The sequence below is a fragment of the Triturus cristatus genome, chromosome 2_1 (genome assembly GCF_964204655.1).
Source record: "Triturus cristatus chromosome 2_1, aTriCri1.1, whole genome shotgun sequence".
Lineage (NCBI taxonomy): Eukaryota > Metazoa > Chordata > Amphibia > Caudata > Salamandridae > Triturus > Triturus cristatus.
Genome location: NC_140581.1, coordinates 1003251747 through 1003272524, shown reverse-complemented (window position 1 = coordinate 1003272524; position 20778 = coordinate 1003251747). Strand labels below are relative to the sequence as shown.

General features: G+C 45.4%; 1 protein-coding gene across 1 annotated transcript in view; it reads left to right on the top strand.

The window, feature by feature from the left end:
- The window catches only part of CNTLN (centlein), a 1182709-nt gene that overhangs the window by 806798 nt on the left and 355133 nt on the right, over nucleotides 1-20778 (top strand). The window contains exons 17-19 of the mRNA XM_085634784.1: nucleotides 2569-2698; nucleotides 13395-13485; nucleotides 14067-14278. Coding sequence (XP_085490910.1) covers nucleotides 2569-2698; nucleotides 13395-13485; nucleotides 14067-14278 — 433 coding nt within the window. The remainder of the gene's footprint in view (nucleotides 1-2568; nucleotides 2699-13394; nucleotides 13486-14066; nucleotides 14279-20778) is intronic.

The following is a 20778-nucleotide window of genomic DNA, read 5'->3' as shown; positions in this document are numbered from 1 at the left end:
TCCAGATTAGCATGATTAAGCAGTGCAACTTTGGCTTGTCTTGGATCTCTGAGTGTCTGGTCACCATTCTCCATCACCTTTATGATAGTTAACAACACTAGATGGAAAGCTTTTCACCACAAAATATTTCTGGATGCAGGTAACGATAGAACAAATATTGTGTACCACCTGCCTTGTCTATGATTGCAAGAAAGCCCATCAACTATAGCTTCGTTGTCACAAAGCCTTGGTCCTTAATAATTGACAGGTACCACAGTGGCTATATTGATTCATCCCTCATTTTGTTTACTTCTGATACACAAAATTGAACATATATTTATTGCAATTTTTGAATGCTCTCAGAAAGTGTAGCATAACTTTCAGGGAGAAACCAATAGCTAAGGTTTTGGTAGCTAATCACGTGACCTTCTCCCCAGTCTCTTTAGCAAGTACAAGAATAAACTCCAGTATATAAACATAAATCTCCACATTTTCATGACTGTCTTCAAGCACCTGAAAGACCTTAAATCAAACAGCACCAGCTCTCATATCAACCTTGTTCCAACACCCTCATACAACATTGGGGATTGGGAGGCCAAGTTAGGAGTTAAAGGCTATAAAAGTCTCAGGACTAGAGCTAGGCAGAACAGTGCACTTGGTGAGAATGTTGTTTTCAAAGAAGAGTGGTTAACTCAATTACATAATTTTACAATACAGTTTTGGACAAGTGAACATACTTGGTCTACTCGCTGAGTTGTGAGCAGTGAGCCAAGAAAGCCATCTTTCTGTTTGTCTTTCAAAGTTGTCCAACCTGTTGAATCCCTAGTAAATAATTTCACCTTCCCGTTCATTAGTTAGATTGGGAGCACTTAGAAAAGGGCTGTCGTGATACTGAACTTCTATAAATTCATGTGTTTCTCCATGCTCCCATCATGGTTTCTGGCACCCCAGAAGCATCTTCTTGATCTTTCTTTCCCAGGTTTTGGCGCTCATTGCCCCTGGTACGATTCCAAAGATGTCAGGCTCATTAGATGGTCTAGAGTATGTTATTCCTCCTATTCCTATGATAATACCTTATTTTGAAAACTGTAAAGAAGCGACCAATAGACTAGCATAGACAGGAAGCGGTAATTGTCATGTAGAAAGTGACCAGACTCGAGTCCATTCCCAGGTTGTTTTTACCTTTTTGATCAGACTCTTGTAACCTTTCCTTTCTGAACGCTCACCTACCAAGATGTGCACTTTATACTACATTTGCTCCTGCTTAATCATTTCACATTTTTTTTTTTAGCCATGCCTACATACTGTTATTTGGCTACATACCTACCTGGCAATATCTATCTACAAAGCAGGCTGAGGGTCTAGAACTCCCCCCACCCCTTCATGCTGAGTAGGCTAAGTAGAGCTTCTTTACAGAGCCTTGCAACCAAAAGGCATCTCTTTTTTGAAGGATAGCTCCTCTTTTCGGAGGGAGGAGCTTTTTGTAGTCAGGACCATTCCCCAGCACTGTAACAAGCATATTTAGGGGCTACACTCTCTGGTACAAGCCAGCCCCAGCAGATCCCCAAACTATGCAGAGATGGAGGATTCTGGCACTGCTGCAAGTGACAGCAAGAGCTCTCCACTACTTCCTATGTTTCCTTCATGTTTTCTTGGATTACTCTCTTCCGATCTGCAGACATTTCCCGTCTATTTACCCCCTTCCCTTCCCCAAATGCAAACTTCTTGATGACAAAGGTCTTGGAAGTTCTTGAAAAAGGAACAGCGAAGAGGGTTCCTTGGCTTCACTCAAAGGAGCACTTTGATTTGGCCATTTTTACTTATGGACCGACGTATTTTCTCTAAAGTGGTGATGTTGGTGGGCTCAACTCCTCAAAGAATAAATACATACCTCCCCATCCCTAGATAAATGGCTGATCAAATGCTCATCACCAAACGTGCCCTAGCTGGTACAGAAGGTGGCTGTTCATTAGAGTTATCGATCTGCCCTTCCTATTAGTGAGGTTACATTTATAGTTCAGCTCAGCCACTTAACAGGTGGAGAGTATGCCCTATGTGTTTACAATCAGGTAGGTGGTCTTCAGTGGGTGGGCTACCAGTATGTAACTTCAACCTTCTTGAGATCTTAGGTGTCTCGGTGTGTCCATCTCTTCAGGAAATCTTTCAAATCTCACCACTTCCGGGTTGCTTTTTCTAACCTGCTTACCTTTCTCATTACTTTACTGAATGTATTGTTGTATAGTTAAATAGCTTTAATGATGATTTTTGCAGTTTTGTTGAATGCTCCTTCTATAATGGTCTGTGTCGCACTTTAAAAAACACGTGCTTACCCTCCAGTCTGAATCCGACTCAAACGTTCTTTGTTTACTTGTTTGGGTTCCGGAACGTGAGTTCCTCTGGGACCTCTCTTCTCCATAAATCATTTTGAGTGCAAGTGCTAGTGGGGCATTACCATTTTGTGACTCTTTGATTCTTCATTGATAAAATGCATTTTGTAGATGAGGTGTGTTGAAAAAAGTCAGTAGTTTATTTTAAGGCAAAAATGTGAACACTTAAAAGTAGTTTCTGTTTTTTTATTATTAATTTTAGTGATTCTGAAGTAACCTCCTCAGATAGTTTGGCAGAAATGGGAGTAAAGCAAAGTCCAACGGCTGATGATGAACTCCTGGAAGAAAGAGTCGGCTATTCTCAAGGCATGAACCACCTCTATATCAAGCAGGTACTACACGCATCACTATTGCTCATATGTTGGGTATTATTTGGCCCATCTGGATGGTAAAGTTATGCAGAAAAGTGAAGATTTTTTTTTATTTGCTCTTTTAATTAATTTTGTGGAGAATATCACTGTTTGCATCACGTATTTGGGCACTATATAGTAGTATAATATAACATGTATGTTTTAAGAACAAAACATTGAAGCTTCTACTGCCAGGTGCTTTGCAGCAGCTGCAAAAACGAACCCCCTAATATTCCTCCTGTGGCATGGGTAGGGCTTGAGCTAATAACGTGAAATATTAAATAGTTTACTCAAGTTTTGCAATTTGTCAACTATTGAAGGGACTTGTGTTACTTTAGCACCTCTCGCAATATGCCTGTGAGCTCTGTCAGCTTATGTGATCAAGACAACTAAAGACAATGGAAATGTAACGTATTTGGCTTTTGTTTGCTTCTTTAACGTTTGTAACCGCACTCATAGAATGAGGTGACAAGGGTGGGGAAAGCCTATTAGGTGTGTAGCATGAAAGCTAAATTAATGGTTCTTTAATTTAACCAAGCAGTATTACCTAAAACATGTTTGAAAGGCACTAAACTGTACAGTAACCCCTTCTGTGCAGTATTCTTCCTTGGCCAGCCTTTGATAGAAGCAACCAATTTGTTTGTGTTTTCTTTTCTTTTTTATTTTTACTACACAGTATCTTCCCAGCCACATTCTTTAGGACCATGAAGTGGTGCCTGGCTGGACCAGTGTTGGGTTTGGTTGTGGGCCCATGTGGTAACGAAAAAGCCCGATCTCACTGGCTAAACATCCTCACAGATACGGACTTTCTGACACTATTTCACCTACTAATTTACTAACTCACTCACTCACCTGGACTCCCTTTTCTTTCTCTGTTTCATTTGTCTACCCCCAAGAGCCGAATAAGTGGAAGAGCCTTCTCTTACCTCACTACCACTCACTACCCAAGGCAGCCTGGAACAGTGTTTAGTGGCAGTGAGTAGTCAGCTAAAACTAAGTGTGTTTTGTAAGCTACTTGAAACATAGCTGTTAACTTCTCCCACCACACTTAAACTACTTTTTCAAGGTCTTGTTCTAGGATGTCACTCTGAGACGCATTTAATCACAGTCTTCTTTCACCCTATCACCACCTATCCCAGAGGTGGCAGCCTCCTTTTAGTCCCTTTTTGTCTGATCCGCTATCTTATATTACCTGTAGAGCTTCAACGTTATCTTACCCCTGCACCAAAATACATGAGCAAGTATACAGGGAAGTAAGAAAGGCTAGCGAGCGAGAGAAGATCGCAGTTAACATTTTGTGGTGCTCTGGCTATTGCACTACTTAGTAAAGTTCAAAATACAGCTCAAATTGCTACATGATGGACATACAGTGCTAAAGACTTCCATTTTGGTTGACTAACTTCACACTTTTTTATTCTTATAGGAGATGCTACCCGTTGCTCAACATTTGTCCCCAAACAAACCCTTACATACACTAAAAGCCTCATGCAGCAGTTCTCACCCCTGTCCATCCCTGTTCACTGCATCCTTTCACAATTCATCTGCCATATTGTTGAATGAAAAATAACCTTTTGCGCTTCTGGTCCCATTTACACACATTGAGGCTTATTTTGATGTCGGGCGGAATTTCTTCCACCCGACACCGACACAGTCCTGGGACCGACCGACCGATCGCCGTTCCAATATGGCCGCCAATGTTGTTGGCTCTTATTGTTGTATATTTTGAGCCCTTTCTTTGTTTCCCACGCTACGTATTCTCGCGAGATTCTCTACCCTCGGCTCTGGAATTGGTCCCTCTATATTTAAAACCCCGGATTGTTAAGTTCAGATCCCGTGTGTTACTTAGGCTCACCATTGCTGCCACACTTTCGTCCGAGTATCGCGTTTATCGACGGTAAGATACCCCCCGTCTCAGTTTATTTGTTTAATTGTTTTCTTGTTCGTACATGCCGTGTTTAGGCGCTTTGAACCTACCAGCTTGACCTGCGCGTCCTCAAGCCTCTGTTCCCGCTTTTTACCTCTGAGCGGTGCATCCATGTATAGATCCTGCCTTAAGGCCTCTGAGCCTTTTTTTCTAAATGATGCCCAATTAGGAACAGCTTCAGTCCTCTCACTTCAATTTCTGATTGTACTGTATTAGGCCCCCTCCTTGCCTTCTCCGTATATCACTTGAAATAGACTCTCCTCCTTTTTCTATCTTAGGCCCTGCATCTTATGGCCGGATTTGAAATGCTCTCTATTCTCATCTGTCTAGCTATGACTGCGATTAACAGTTTGCGGTGTGTTTAAGCTTACCACTCCGCCTGACGGCGTCTCCCACTGTCTAGTAAGCATCTTGCCCATGGTAGTCAGTCTGTCGTATAGCAGGACCTGGAGTCTATGTCAGTTGACCTCTCTTTTTACCATTGCTCATTTTTTTACTGGAATTGTCTTTCTGGTGGACTTGGTACTTCCTGATACACATACCCTCTACTTTTAGGGTAACCTACCCCTGACGCTTTAAAATCCCCGCTGAGTAGCCTCTACTGGCCGTTTTTCCAGACCGCAATCTATCGGACCCAGCCTTGGGTAAGCCGTATTATTGTTTTCTGTTACCTGCAAGCCGCATCATTCTTTCTTACCTATACCTATCTCCCTCCTGGATTGTCCATATCGCTTCCATGGTTATTTCACCTCACTATTCTCTTTTTTCTATAGAAATGATGTGCCTCTCTACTTGATGCATATTTATTGCTTCCCCAACTTTACCTAGAAGAGTTGATTTGTAATAGCACAATTGATTGAAAGGTATTGTCCTCTCTATATTTATTCAATCTGGCTGATATTACCTGTTTTGTAAAACCTCCTTAGTACTCCTGCTTTCCATCTTTTCTTGGTGATCGGTTGGCTATATCTGCACCTTCTTGATATCATTCCTTTTGCATCACTGGTGTTCTTCTGTTTTCTCGTTGATATTTTGACTGCTATTATTTTGTTTTGACCTTATTTCTCTGGGAGCACCTCGGTCTTATCCATCTAAAAGCAACCCTCCAGCTTGACTTTGTTATCTTTATATCATCCACTTTTGAACCTGGGCCTCTCTGACTCGTACTGCACATGTTTTATCCTTTAGCCCCCATGTAACCTTAGTGACTTTGTTGTACTTTAGTGAGTGCTGAAGGAGATACTTTGACGTTAAAATATATTTTGACCAGAATGTTCTTTCAAAAACTTTTTTTGGATCCGTTGAGATGTTGTTTCCTTTTTTCATGACTCAATAATAGGTTTCGCCTGTGTTGTCCCACACGCCTTCCATCACCGTTGCCCTGATGAAGGTGTAGCCTTGTATGGGCAAACACCGAAACGTGCGTTGGCTCTTATTTTCTCGTGCCCATCAGAAGATTCCATCTGCCCCTATGAACTGGTAGCGCACGAGCCTGTTCTGAATTGTTATCTTGCTAAATTCATATACTGCTGATGTTATTTTTAAAGTTTATTGGAAATTAACGTGTATAACTTTTATACATTTGTTTGTCTCGTCCTATACATGAGTATGATGTCTGAATGAGTGTGTGTATGTTTGTTCTATGTGTGGGACTTTCGTTTATATGTAAAATGTAAAATGGATTGTATGTTATATTGCTTATCCTTTATGCAAAAAATATCATCTTGGTTATTGTCATTGAAATAAACTGTGTGTTGTTATATCCCTTTTGTCCTTTTTATCTTCCCGAGTCTGTCTTGGCCCCTGGCTCTTTTTTATAAATCTGACCCATGATTGGGCATAGTGAAATCAGTTTAGTGTAGACAGTGGGTTCTGGTCCTCTCTCTTGAGCCATAGCTGATATCCCCACAACACAGGAGTTCACACCTGGATATCAGCCACAGTGATGTGTATCAAAAGGTTAGCCCAGGGCCCTAGCCCTACTCCCTTATCACCCCATCTCCTTCCTTAGGTGTGCCCCGGGTGCTTCCTTGTGACCTCTCACTGAATCAAAGAGCACCCTTTGTGTGTCCCACCCAGCTTACAGGAATGCAGCAATACACAAATCTGTCTGGTGGATCTCTCTACCTCCTCACAATGTTTCTCAATGCAGGCCTAGGCTAGTCTCCCAAAATGGAACCCAGGGCTCTCCATGTACTGTACCATCCACAGGCACACATTCACCCAGTGCATGTATAAATCCTACACACAGTGCATAGCCATGTATCCCCTATGTAAGATGGTCAGTGCCCTCACACCCCAATACTGGATTGACTGGAAACCTCACCGGATCTGGACGGTTACACGTTCCTGTTTAAGGACGCTTTCTTGCCAGTATTCTACAACTACTCCCCGTTAAGGAGGGTCAGGCCTATTTGTCCCACATTTAAGAAGGCAGTGTCCCCATCCTATCTTATATGAGGACATCTGCCAGTGTTCATCACTAACCGACAGAAAGCTTCCAAAGCGGTGGCCAGTCTCATAAACTTTGTGGTGTGAAATGGCCACCAGGAGACCCAAAGGTGCTTTACAAAGCACTTACAAAATAGTCTCTCTCTAAATATATTTTTCAGTCCGGACCTGCAACAAAAAAACGGAATGAGTGCATGCTGTCAATGATGCTACTTAATTTCTATAAGTTTTCTAGGTGAGTTTGTGATAGCTGAACTATTTTCTTCTTATGGGCTGATAACTGAAGTCTCCTTTGAGTTGGTTGGGATGAGGATGGAGACATTGAATTAACTATCCCAGTTTCACCCATGGATTTGTAGATATCACTGTCCATACTTGACAGCCCTACTGCCTTATGTGGCGGGCTACCACTTTCGGGACAGGACTATCCTATTGCTTTTGATATGGCCATTGCAATTTCTGCCTGCACACAATGAAAACATGAATTCAAAGGCGTGCATGACCTACTGGGGTGCCATAACTCGAGACCTACTCCAGTCAAATCAGTTGCAGATTTACATGTACCCAGCTAATGAGAAGTCGGAAGCATGGGGCAGATCTGCTGGCTTTCCTAGCCACAGCACAAAGCTTGGTGTGGTGTGGCTCAGGTGTGAACTATCTCCTCCTGGTTCCCAGAGACACCAGGGAAGTCAGAAGGTGCAGATGCTGAAGTCAAGAGGTCAGAAAAAAAGTGGGGAACAAAGAGCAGGGACACTGCTGAGTGCTGGTCAGTGGTGATATATACATCTCTTGCTCTCTAATTTACTCTCTGCCCCTGCATTGCTTCCAAGCTCCCCACTTTCCTGCACCATCCATGTGTTTTCTCAAAATCCTGTGCTTTTCTCTTTGCTTTTTCCTCTGACTTATCCTCGTTGCCGTGTGCTGTCATGCTTGACCTGTACTTGCTCACTGCACTACACCAGTACATTTGCACCATTCCCTTTCCTTCCTCAAATTTATCTCATAGCCATTCTGTCCTCATTGGCACTCCTCTGCTCTTCCCACCACATTTTCTGTTTGCCATCTGCTGTACAGTTATCTCCTGTGTTTGCCCCTCACGACTGACCGGTTACCTCCACTGTGGCTAATCCGGCACCAGGCTCTCTGCACCTTGGTACTGCATTGCATGTAGCTTTATTTCTGTGCTCACCGCCCCAATCTGGCTATTTCACGAGTAATCTGTGAGTCACTTAAAGGTGCGCTGCTGTGATCCATGAGCAGACACATTTTTCTCTCCTGTTCCTTGTACCCCTAAGATACAATGCACTGCTGCGTTGTGGGATTCATTGGTGATCATTTGTAGGACTACACTGGTTTTCAAATGGAGTGCAAATATTGTTTATCATTTTGTTATCACATGCTGCTATCAATCAATCAATCATGATTTATAAAGCGCTGCTCACTCAATAGGGTATCCAGGCCCTTGCAGGTTCCGGCAAGGCTCAATCAAACAGCCAGGTCTTGAGGCCCCTTCAGATTTCCTAAATTGGGTTGATGGTCCGAAGCTGTTTGGGGAGGTTGTTCCAGGTGTTTGCTGCGATGTAGGCGAAGGAGCTTCCTCCACTTCTGCTTTGGTAGATGCGAGTTGTGGGCCAGTGATAAGGAGGCGAAGCGTAGTCTTCTTGATGGTTGGTGGAAGTTCAGGTGGTGGTTGAAGTAAGCAGGTCCTTGGTTGTGTAGAGCATTGTGTGCGTGGGTCAGTAGCTTGAATTGATATCTGTTCTGTACGAGGCGCCAATGGAGTTGTCTGAGGTGAGGTGTGATATAGATTAGTCGAGGAGGTCAAAGAGGAGTCTGGCTGTGGCATTCTGTATGGGTTGAAGTCTCTGTAGGAGGTGTGTGGTGATTCCTACGTAGAGAGCATTGCCATAGTCCAGTCAGCTAGTGATGAGGGCCTGTGTCACGGTGCATCTCGCATGTAGGGGTAGCCACTTGAAGATCTTACATAGCATACGAAGAGTGAGGAAGCAGGCGGAGAAGACAGTGTTGATCTGTGATCTCATGGTGAGCTTGTTATCAATGAAGAGTCTGAGGTTCCAGGCTTGGTCTGCGGGTGTGGGTCCTAGGTTTGATGGCCCCCAGGAGCTGATCCATGAGTTGATGTTGTTGCTGAAGATTAGAAATTCTGTTTTGTCTGTGTTCAGCTTCAGGCGGTGAAAGGTAGTGGACAGTTCTTTTGTGTTCTTCCAGTGAGGAAGCAGGTGATCCATCTGAGTGTGTCTGCTTGGATGCCGATGTGGTGGAGTCTTTTGAGCAGCGTGTGGGGGATATGGTGTCGAAGGTTGCTGAGAGGTTAGGATGATCACAGCTGCTGTTTCTCCTTGGGCGAGAAGGCTGCAATCAGGGCAGTCTTTGTGCTATTATTGTTGCTGAAGCCAGATTGACAGGGGTCGAGTAGCCGGTTCTGCTCCAGGTGTGTCATGAATTGCTTGCTGTTCTTATTTTCCAGTACCTTGGATGGCAATGGGAGCAGAGAGATAGGCCAGTAGTTTTTGAGTTTGCTGGGGTCGGTGGAGGGTTTTTTGAGTAGTATTCTGGCTTTGGCATGTTTCTAGGCATCGGGAACTATAGCTGTGGTGATTGAGGTGTTGGCCAGGGTGGTGAGTTCCTTGCTGATCCTTTGGTTTCTGAGGTTGAAGATGTGATGTGTGCATGGGTCTGTGGGAGCTCTTGAGTCGATGGATTTCATGATGAAGAGGGTGTCCTGCCGTGGGTGGAGAGCTGGTTCCAGGTAGTCAGTTGCGGTGGAGGCGGATTTATTGACGATGTCAGTAGGTGTAAGTTGGGGTTTGAAGTTTCTGAAGATGGTTAGGATCTTGTCATGGAAGAAGTTGGTATGGTTGTCGCACAGCTCTTGTGAAGGTGTGGTGTTGTTTTTTGCTGGCAGCCGGGTTGAAGAATTCCTTGATGATGATGAAAAATTCCTTGCTGTTCGCGCTGGTTTTGATGCGTGCCGCTAGGGTTGTCTTCTTTGTTGCCCTCATGAGCCAGTGGTAAGTTTGAGGGAGGTCTTGAAGGCTGCCCTGTCAGAGGTGTCTTTGCTGGCACGGCATCTCCTCTCCAACGGTTTGCTATCATGTTTTGCTGTTCTTAGTTCTTGGGTGTACCAGCTGGCCATTTTGAAGGCGCTTCTCAGCTTGTTGCTCTTGGTGGGGGTGATGCTGTTTGCACAGTTGGTGATACAGTAGTTGAAGTTCTTAATTTCCATATTCCAGGTAGGTGGTGGCAGCTGGGTTGGAGGTGTTGAGGACGTCCATCCAGCTGGTCTCTGAAATTTTGCTCAAGTTGTGATGGGTGGCGCTGGCCGTCTTTGGGATGGCAGTGTGGGCGTTTGAGATGCTGAAGTGGAAGATTGAGTCATTGGTCCATGTGAGTTCTGTGACGTGGCTGTATTTGATGTGGTTGCTGGAGGTGAAGATGTGGTCCATACTGTGTCCTGCTGTATTTGTGGGGTCTCAGATGATTTCGGTCCGTCCAAGGCTGCTCCTACTGTCAAGGAGGTATGTGTTGTTGTTGTCGTTGGGGTCATCCATGTGGAAGTTTAGTTCACAGAGGAAGATGTAGTCCAGGGCTTAGGGCGCCATGATGTTGCAGAAGATGGAGCGTGAGCCTGGGGGTTAGTATGCAAGGGTGCCTCTGATGGTCGTCTTGTCGTCATTGTGGAGCCTGAAGTTGAGGTGTACCATAGGGGTGGTGGTAGTGTCGGTGGTGGTGCACTGTATGGTTTCTTTGTGGATGCTTTTCCTCCTCTCGGCTTGTTGGTGTGGTCCTAGTGGGTGATTTTATGGTAGTTGGGGATCGTTATGGCGATGTCCGGTGCGGATGTGGGTTGGACCGTCTTGATGAGGAAGATGATGTTGGGGGCGAGGGTGGCGCTGAGGTCCCATAGTTCAGTGGTGTGCTTGCACATAGAGCGTGTGTTGAGGAGTAGACAGTGGAGTTGGTGGGTCACTTCTGGTGTGGTGTGGTGTGGCAAGAGGTTGGCTTGGTGCTTTGCGGCATGCCGGTGGTCGTGTTGGTGCAGGAGAAGCTGCATCCGGTGCAGGAGAGTGGTCCTACCATAGAGTTTGGGGCAGCGTTGAAGCAGTGTTTTCTTGGTCGTCCGGTAATGAGTGTGCGGAGGATGGTGACATCGTACCTGCAGGTGGCCAGGAGACTGTGGTTCTGGCACAAGGTGCAGTTCAGGAGTATACAGGCGCAGAAGGGCTAGCCTTTTTCACGCGGTCGTGAATCCGCTGGGCGGCTGTGCTGCAGAAGGAGGGCAACTGGGAGGCAATTGGTAGAGCTGGGCAGGAGAACGGTGGTATCGATCTGGAGGCGGGAAAAAAACAGGTGGCAAAGCCAAAGATTAAGCAGTGGTGATAGCACAGGAATTGGCATGTGAATTGAGCAAAAAGAAAGAGAACAGCACAAGAATGGGCAAAGGAAATGAACAAAGAGAGAGAGAACAGCACAAAGATTGGCAAGGAATTAGGCAAGGAAAAAGAGAACAGCACAGGAATGGACAAAGGAGTTAAGCTGGGGGTAAGGAGAAAAGCTCAGACAAGAACAACAAGAGCTGTGCAGCAGAGTTAGTGAAGCAGGGGCTGACGACACAAGGGGGAGCTGCGTCTGGGACCTACTCTGTTGCTTGGACAATACAGCACATTAAAGCATTACACAGTACTGTTGTATTATAGAAACTCATGCTACAGTTTGACAAAGACCTATCCTGGTTAATTATTCAGTTCCTGGGTAGTTATATTTACACTTGAATTGTAATAAGAAATCATAAATCCAGTTGTTATCACTAAATATATTTTCATTTTACTGGGAGATCACAGTTGGTGCTGCAAATACTTAAATAAATCATCATAGACCATTTGTGGTAGTCTGTATATGGAAGCACGTCTTATAGGTGGGTGATGCAGGACAGGTGCACTGTGGAAGATAGTCTTTTGCAGAGACTGCCACTGTGGGACTTTGGGTGCTTCGGTGGAGCTGTTGATGTGCCTTGGTGTGCTGCTCTGGTTACTTCTTTGGCTATTGTGACTGGATCAAGGTCCACTGGTATGCTCTTTCAAGATCTGTGAGGGAAGGTATCATTGAATTTAAAATAGCTAAAAGAAGTAACTAAACAGTTGGGTGCTTACTACTGCAGCAAGCAATACCCGTCAGACGATGAGTACCTACGGTGATTGGTACCGATGATTCACAGAAGGGGGGGTGCTGGTCTGGGGCACTAATCCCCTTGTGCTCCTGTTTCATGGGTTCAGCAGCAAGCACAGCCTCACCCGGTAAAAGAAGTGCCTTGAACTGGAGCAACATGGTGATCCAGTCTCAAGCCTGCACAGGGTGTGAACCAGGGAAAACTGCTAGAAACTGGGACATGCAGAAGGGGTAGAAGTAGATGAGCAAAGAAAACACACATGGCAAGCAGGCCAGACAAAGAAACAAGAGCACTGGAGGTGGGCAGTGTGCCATTGATAGACGGACATGAGGCAAGAACACCACAAGGGGAACTCGAGAAGCAGATATCAGCAAGGTACAGTATGTCACCTCAGTGTGTGCCCTGCTTCAGCCACACAGTTACCCATCTACTGCTCTATACATTCTCTCTGTAGAATACACCTGAATACAATTTGCCAGGGATTCATCCGCTAACAGCCCCAGCACTCATAGCATCACTGGGACTTCATAAGATGTTAGTCTATTCTTGGTGACATGCGATTATTTTCTACTTGATGACATCAGGGTCAAATATTCTATGATATTTCCAATAGCATCACCATTTTATTAATTACAAATGTTGTATCCTAAAAATCTTACTTCTTTTTGGTCATAGATTGTTGGCAAGTAGTACTCTGTATGGAAGCAGAGACATGGTGAGCATGGGAGAATGCACGGTGTATGGGGTGGGATGATGGTGCTGAGGCCCTATTGAAACTGGTCTCTGGCATTGAGCAATGTTCAACAGTGAAGTCTGTAAAATGCTTAATATGCGATCAGGAAGGGAACAATTTCATAAAGCCTTCTTCATAAAGTGTGTTGTGATTTGCTGATCATCTGTGGTAAAGGCTGAGATTAAACAGGTTCTCTGTGTGCGGCCATTGGCCAATCTACTTTCCGTGGACAGCAAGTGGACAGCCTCTTTTCCAGGTAGGAGCTCACTCAGAATACTGTCTCTGAGGAACAAGCAGGGGAGATGTGATCATTGAAGAGTTTTTTTCTCAGACTGCCATTCCTTCAGCACTGACTAATCATGACAATGTTTTCTTCACGTAGAACTCCAAGCAGGACAAGTTAACAGAACATCTCTCCCAACAAGCGAAGCTTCATCCAACACGAAAACTGAATTCTTCTTTTATCCGCAGAGGTACGAATATTCCCACAATGTTTTATTTTTGTATTCTCTTACACATGTGCTGCCGGACTATAGGAACCAACAACGTAGCTTAGGTATGTAATGAATCAATGTATTTCCTCTGCTATGGAACTAATTACAGCAATTCTGTGGCTGATTGTGGCCAGAAATAATTAGAAACGCAGTCTGTAACTAAAGTTAAAGAGTTTCTGGTCCAGAGGACACTTTCCAAACACAATGAGTACAAATGACACCACTTATTGTCAGCCAATTTGACTACGTAAGGTCAGTACATAAAGTAGCCAGAAAGCCTTTTGCAAAAAGAGGGCCTAGGCAATGGATAAGGTGTAAAAAAGGGATTGTTCACGCTGAAATGGGAACTTTAAGAGTATTTATTCTGGTGAAATCAGGTTTTGTTACAGCTGTTTAGTTCAATATAATGCATGGCACCAGAAACTTTTTCGTTGATTTAGTTCGTACACACACCCACACCACACCCTTATTTTACCTGAGGTGTGGATAAATTGAGGACTTTGATTTCCTAAGCTGTCAAAATAAAATATATTCTGTCTTCCCTTTTTTTTTTGTTCAAGAGAAGAGAAAAATTCTTGCCCAAAAGCAAGGATCCACTTTCACTTCACTCCATGGGCGAATTGTGTCATTACAACAACTGGTAGCTGTTCTACAGAATGGAAAAAGGGCAGCATCATGCTCTGCCAAAGAGTTTCAGAAAGCAAATAAGAAGTTAGAAACTGAATTGACTCTAGCAAACCAAAGACTTCAAATTGGCAAACAGATGGCACAGGTGAGTTCCATACTATAATTCAGTATTTATAAAAGACTCTTCCATATGTGTTCCAAGCCCTTTCCACACACTTGACAAGATGTAACAAAAAAAAAAGGATTCAAGGAACATGGTTATGATTTGCAGCCCTTAAAATGTGGTTAGGTATTAACTTTATTTCTTGAATATGGTTAAATAGTTCCTTGACTTCAGACTGGGGGAAGAGTTTTGTTTGGGGGTGTCGAGGACTGCCGAAGATACGTTACTTCTGCTATCTGCGACTACTCGTGGAGAAATTTGAAAGTCGTCGCAAAGATAGGTTCATATTCTTGAATTATTATGTGAATGACGTAAGAAACTGGAAACGGGGTAGCATGATTATCCTAACACACACAGCAGATCAAATCAAAGCTATATTCATTTTATTTAATACAGGGGTATATGTATCCTAAAAATAGCAGATGAGATCACCACAGCTGATACAGTTAGGTGGGATGGTCTAATGATTAAAATCTCCAATCCGATGCCTCCTACACAGATGGCCCATAGCCCACAACACTCCCACATGGGTTTGGCTTGTTGGTTGCAAGATCCACACCCTCCTTCAGAGCAGAGCTGAGCTAAATCCCGCACTCTGCAAACCACACCACACAAACTGATTTGGGCCAGGGCTTGCTGCTCCCCAGGGTAAGCCATGCGTGGACAAACCCCAAACACTAATCCCACCTCTGACAGAAGAAGCACTAATCTGCACAGCAATTGTTGAATGTGCAACCCACGAAAACATTGTAATGGAAATTGCTCCACTTCTCCACATAAAACTACCAACAAAACCAATAATCAAACACAGCATCACCTACAACACACATGATCACACAACCCGCTCTATACTGTACAAACACACTAGAAGCGCAACCCATAGCAGCCAACACAGCTCTTCAACAGCCAGCAATGTTGCAGAATCGCTCAACAACATTTCAGATTGATCCAGCCTACTAAAAAGAACCGATAGTATGGACCATACAAAAAGAAAAATAAGGAGGTGACAGGTTAAGATAATATAAAGAAAGAGACCCTAGACCCAGGAACCTAAATATGGTTTAGCCCGCAACAACAAGGACCAAGGAATAGCAAACCAGGACTCTGGGAAATCACATGGAAATACGAAAAAATGCAGATGCAGAAACTGGGGAGAGTGGTCAAGGTAGCATACTTTCTGGCGGAGATGTCTAACCACAGATTCCTCAACTTAGGATACTACTTCAACATCAGACTGGATCTGGAAAACCTTGAACAGTACCTCCTCACGCCAGTAGGTGGTGTTGTCCGGCTCCACATCAGCGTTGTCTGTGTCAGAAGTGATGTTGTGTTACCTATATAGGTGCCATCTGTTCCTTTTGTTCTCCACCAACAGCGCAGATCCGGAGAGCTGCCTTAGTCACTTTTTGATCACACTTTTGTTACTTTTTGTTGACTCTTTTTGAGCTATTGCTCCCGGTGTACTAGGGACATGCCCCAACCTACGGATTTAAACCTTGTTGGAATATAACTGAAAATGTCTGTCTGATCCCCACTTGGTTTGTATCTGGTGCCTCGGGCCAAGTCATGATTTTAACACCTGCGTGAAATCCAAGTTGATGAACCCCAAGGTGAGGCTCCATGCCGTTCCCGGGGCCACTCATGGGGCTGTTCTTGGAGTCATTCCCATGGACGGTAGTCTTCGCACTTGAAGAATTCTTCCTCTAAGTCAGGTAAGTCGAAGAAGTACAAGAAAAAAGTTGAAGCATTCTTCAACTGCGCCCTGCAAACAACATGCTTCCTTGTCCCACTCCTGCACCTGACCTGCGGAGCTGACACCAGGGCCTCTCCACGTTACCCCGAGTTTTCTGGAGCAACGCTCGTGCAATTGAAGCAATTCTACGACATCATGCATACCATCTTTTTGCCACCAACTCTTTAAGGAGCACCTTCGGGCCCCACAGACCAGAGAGGTGCCCCAGCCGGGTCACTGCTGGCGTGTTTGCTCTCTATGCCAGCCAGGTCCTCTGCATTCGTTCCCGATCTGGACTGACACCGACACCGTTGCCTCTACCCACCTAGGCTCTGCCCCTCCCTGGACCATCCATGCTTGATGACGAGTCAATTGTCATTCCTGACACTGATCCAAGGGCACTGCTCGACATCACTGCTGGCACCTTCCAGACCATCCTATCCCCTGGACTATCCATCTGACCCCTATCTTCCCGAAGGAGGTGATTGAGATGTGTAGGGCCCCTTGAAGGACCCTGCAGATGATGACAACTGGTATGAGGAGTTGGCTGATGCCAGTGGCTTGGAAACCTCCCCAGATGCCGGTATAGTTGCCCATCGGGGCAGATTTCGGAGGAAGCCACATCCTTTGCCATCGTGGTGCCCAAGTAGCAGATGTTCTCGATCTCCAGCTGCCAGTTGTCGAGGTCAAGACTAACGTCTTGACTGAGGTGCTTCAACCTGGGGTGGCTTCATCTGAACCCATGCTCCCCTTTAACAAGGCCCTCACCAACATTCTCCGGGGGCATCAGCGAAACCTTGCACAGGGGCTCTTGGGCTCTGAATAATTGCTTGTCTGTAGTGTCCCACCCCGGGAGACCCAGCCTTCCTTTCCCAGCTCCTCTCCCCTGAGGGGGTGACACGTTAGACGGGTTGCTGGCACCGGTGGCATCCACAGTTGTGCTTCCAGATACTTTTCCCCTATGAGCTACTAGTAAGCGCTCACCATAGGGCCGTATGATACAGTGCTTATTGTGTGTTTACTGTTCCCCATGCTCCGATGAAATTGCCTGTAAGTTGCAGTGTGGTATTGAAACATGTCTGCCATTCACATTAAAATGGACTAAACATGGGATCTGGTTTTGATCATGTGTATGGGCATAGAATACAGACATGCTAGATACCACATTTAACTCATTTTCAATCCTTTTTGTGAGGAGGAGTATATAGTCTTTCTTCCTTTATGAGGACCTAATGGAGGCTGATAGGTGTGTTTTGAGTCTATACATTACAAAGGCACACACGAGCAGCACTTTTTGATGCAGTCTAGGTGTTGGTTCCTCCGGCTTATAGGAAAGCTGCTAATGATGATAAAGTGAGCAAGTTGGTGAGTAACAGCCCAAAAACTTGTGGTGATTGCTTATGTGAGGCACTTCCTTTATGTTTTCTTCACACATTTTGGATGAGTAGCATCGATGTGAAAGTTGGCCTGACCGAAGTATCACTCATAGGTACTGGGATAGTTTCCAAAAGTAAATTGGAACAGGACCCCTCCTTACTAAGTAACGTAGATGTCAGGGGCTGCCTTGTGAAATATGGAGTTAGTGTGATCAACCTCAAGGGCTTTATTGGTTGCGGGGCCTCTCCCCTGAGAGCCTGGTTGTTCAGGCCTCAACAGCGAAGGTCAATGCAATTGCGTTCTATAGGAATGTGGAGTATTATGTGGTGATGCTGTTTAGGCTTCACCATGCAATACTCTCACAATACCCCAAAGGTGGTCCATGGATTCACAATAATAAATGCTTAGCTCAGTCCTGGTAGAGTGGCAAAGAGCAGTCAAGCTTTACTAGAGGAACATGTGTTAAGCATTTCAGAGTACCAACATGGACGATACGTAATTGCCTCGACTCAAAAGGAATTCAACACCAATTTATGAAAATAAAGCTGATTTTTATGTAATTTTAGACACCAAAACGTAGTAAATCAGATAAGTGTAACCAGAGTTATGGATTTTTGGAGCAATTTTAAATCAGTGCAAAACAATACTGCATAACCTTATTATTGCGGTCAATGGGAAAAAGCAGTAGTGACAATCGTTCACGTGGAACCCAAGGAGGGTAGAGGTGTTGTGAGTCACAGGACCAAGCGACGACAGTCAGTTCGATTTTACCTGGATCGAGAAGCCCAGGTGAAGAGTTGTCCTGGCTGTCCTTGGTGCTGAAGCTGTAGCCGCAGGAGAGGTGGTTTTACTACTTACACTGTGCAGATGGGGAACAGGGTGCAAAAAGTCAACGACGAAGCCACTGCTGACATCGGATTAAGGTTTTTTGGAGTTCACTTGAGGTACAACGTTGAGTAAAGGGGCTGGTTTCCAGACTGGCGACCAACAAGCCTTGGCAGTGGTAAGCACAGCAGAAAGTTAATTCGACATCTGGAGGTATGGGGGAACACAGTAGCCATCTGAAACTTTTTGGCGGTCAGGACTATATGTTTCCCACAGTGCACTGGACCATCTACTTCTGGGTGATCACTCAGAAGGCCCAGTGGCCAGCCTTTCTTTGGTTCAGGTACATTGTTTTTACCTGCGGTGTACTGGGGACTACTTCCACTAGTTCAGGGGAGTCTGATGATGCTGTTGGCTGTCAAAGGGGTCCCTCTGTCTGGAAGAACCGAGCTTTGGTCCAGAACATGTTGCAGTCATGTAATTCCAGGAAGGTGCAAAGTATCACGCCTTTGGTTTGTGCAGCTCCTGTTGTCACAGACTCTGGTCTCTTCTTTTGTCCTTGTTGCAAGTCAAATCAGGACTAAGGTGCTGGTGCTGGGGTAGCCCTTAAATCCTAGATTTAGGGACATTAGGTGTGTGGGTGCAAGTGGCCAATGGGCTACTACTTCCAGCGGCTAATCTGCCCCTAAGGTGACCACATCCGGGGGTGCAGGTCAACTTTTCTACCCAGAACCCACTATTCTACCACTTTTAAAAATGGCAGAAGTCTTCCTTATCTGTACAGACCAGGTAGCCCACCCTAGGGGCGTGGCTAGCCTTTCTTGGGTTGTACACTTCCTAAATACTTAATTTTCCCACCTACCCAGGTGCAGATGCACCTGGAGGGAGGAGGAGGACTGTTAACTCCTTTGAGAGGCATCCTGGTTGCATATCACAGGCAGTACAGCCTTTGAAGCTCACAGCCTTGATGTTCCACTTGCCTAGCCATCCTGTCAGAGAGGGGGATGTAACCTCCTTCCCACCGAGGCCATTCTTTCGGATTCCTGGGAGAGTTCCCACCTCCTGGCAGAGGGTCAGATTCCTGTCTTGGCAGCAGCAGCCACGGGCTGGAAGCCAGAGCACAGCCAAGGGTGGGACAACCAGATGGGTAAGCTCTAAGGTAGGTACCCGGGTGCATGCCACATCATCCTCGGCATGAGATTCGTCTCAGGGGTGATGAGGCACGTCGTTTGATACCAAACACAACATATTTAGGTGGTACCATTATGGAGCTGCCAACCTCTGCTTTTTCCGGGTGCCAGCCCATGTTATCCTATGCAAAAAGACCAAATGATGGACAGAATGCAGAACAATGTCATACATTCACCCGAGTACAGAGATCTGGGCCTAAATCCATAGTTTTGTTGCTCACCATGCCATTCCAGTTTGGACCTAGCCATATGCAAATCAGTCTTGACCTTGCGCCCAATGGGAACAGTCCAGCCCGAACTGCCATGTCAGGTCCTTCCTGGACTGGAACCAAGCGTCCTAGGACCGGTTTCGGGCTTTCAGCCCTCATCAGCCAGGCTAGCTTGACTCCAGTGGCATGGAGAGTACGGGACTCACGTTTGGCCATAACCGTCCCACTCGGTGTGACAAATGCAAAAAGAACAAATGATGGAAAGAATGCAGAACAATGTCATACATTCACCCCAGTACAGAGATCTGGGCCTAAATCCATCGTTTTTTTTCTCAACATGCCATTCAAGTTTGGACCTAGCCATATGCAAATCAGTCTTGACCCTGCGCCCAATGGGAACAGTCCAGCCCGAACTGCCAGGTCAGGTCCTTCCTGGACTTGAATCAAGCATCCTAGGACCGGTTTCGGGCTTTCAGCACTCATCGGCCAGGATAGCTGGACTCCAGTGGCATGGAGAGCACGGGACAGGGTCAAGACTGATTTGCATATGGCTGGGTCTAACCCGGAATGGCATGCTGGGCAAAAGAACGATCGATTTAACCCAGAGCTCTTGACTGGGTGTGAATGTTTGATTTATTCAGCATTCCGTCCATCATTTGTTTGCGTAGCACTTTTCACCCTAAGTGGGATGGGTATGCCTAGACGTGGGTCCCTTGCTCACTGTGCCACTGGATTCAAGCTAGCCTGGCTGATGAAGGGTAATACCCAGAAACCGGTCCCAGGATGCTTAGTTCCGATCCAGGGAGGACCTGGCTTGGCAGTTCGGTGTGGACTGTTCCCATGAGGCACAGGGTCAAGACTTGCATATGGCTGGGTCTAAACTGGGGTGGCATGCTGAGCAAGAGAACTATGGATTTAACCCAGATCTCTTGACTGGGGGTGAATGTATGATTTATTCAGCATTCTGTACACTATTTGTTTGCATAGCACATGTTATCCTATTGACTGCCTATTACTTTAAGTGTCATTTAATGGTAAAGGCCCCTATAGGGGCATATAAGCTTGCACATACATGTTCCTGCCTCCTGGGCTTAGGAGGCCTTCCTTAAGAGTGACTGGCATATATTAAAAATAGTACATTGACTTTGC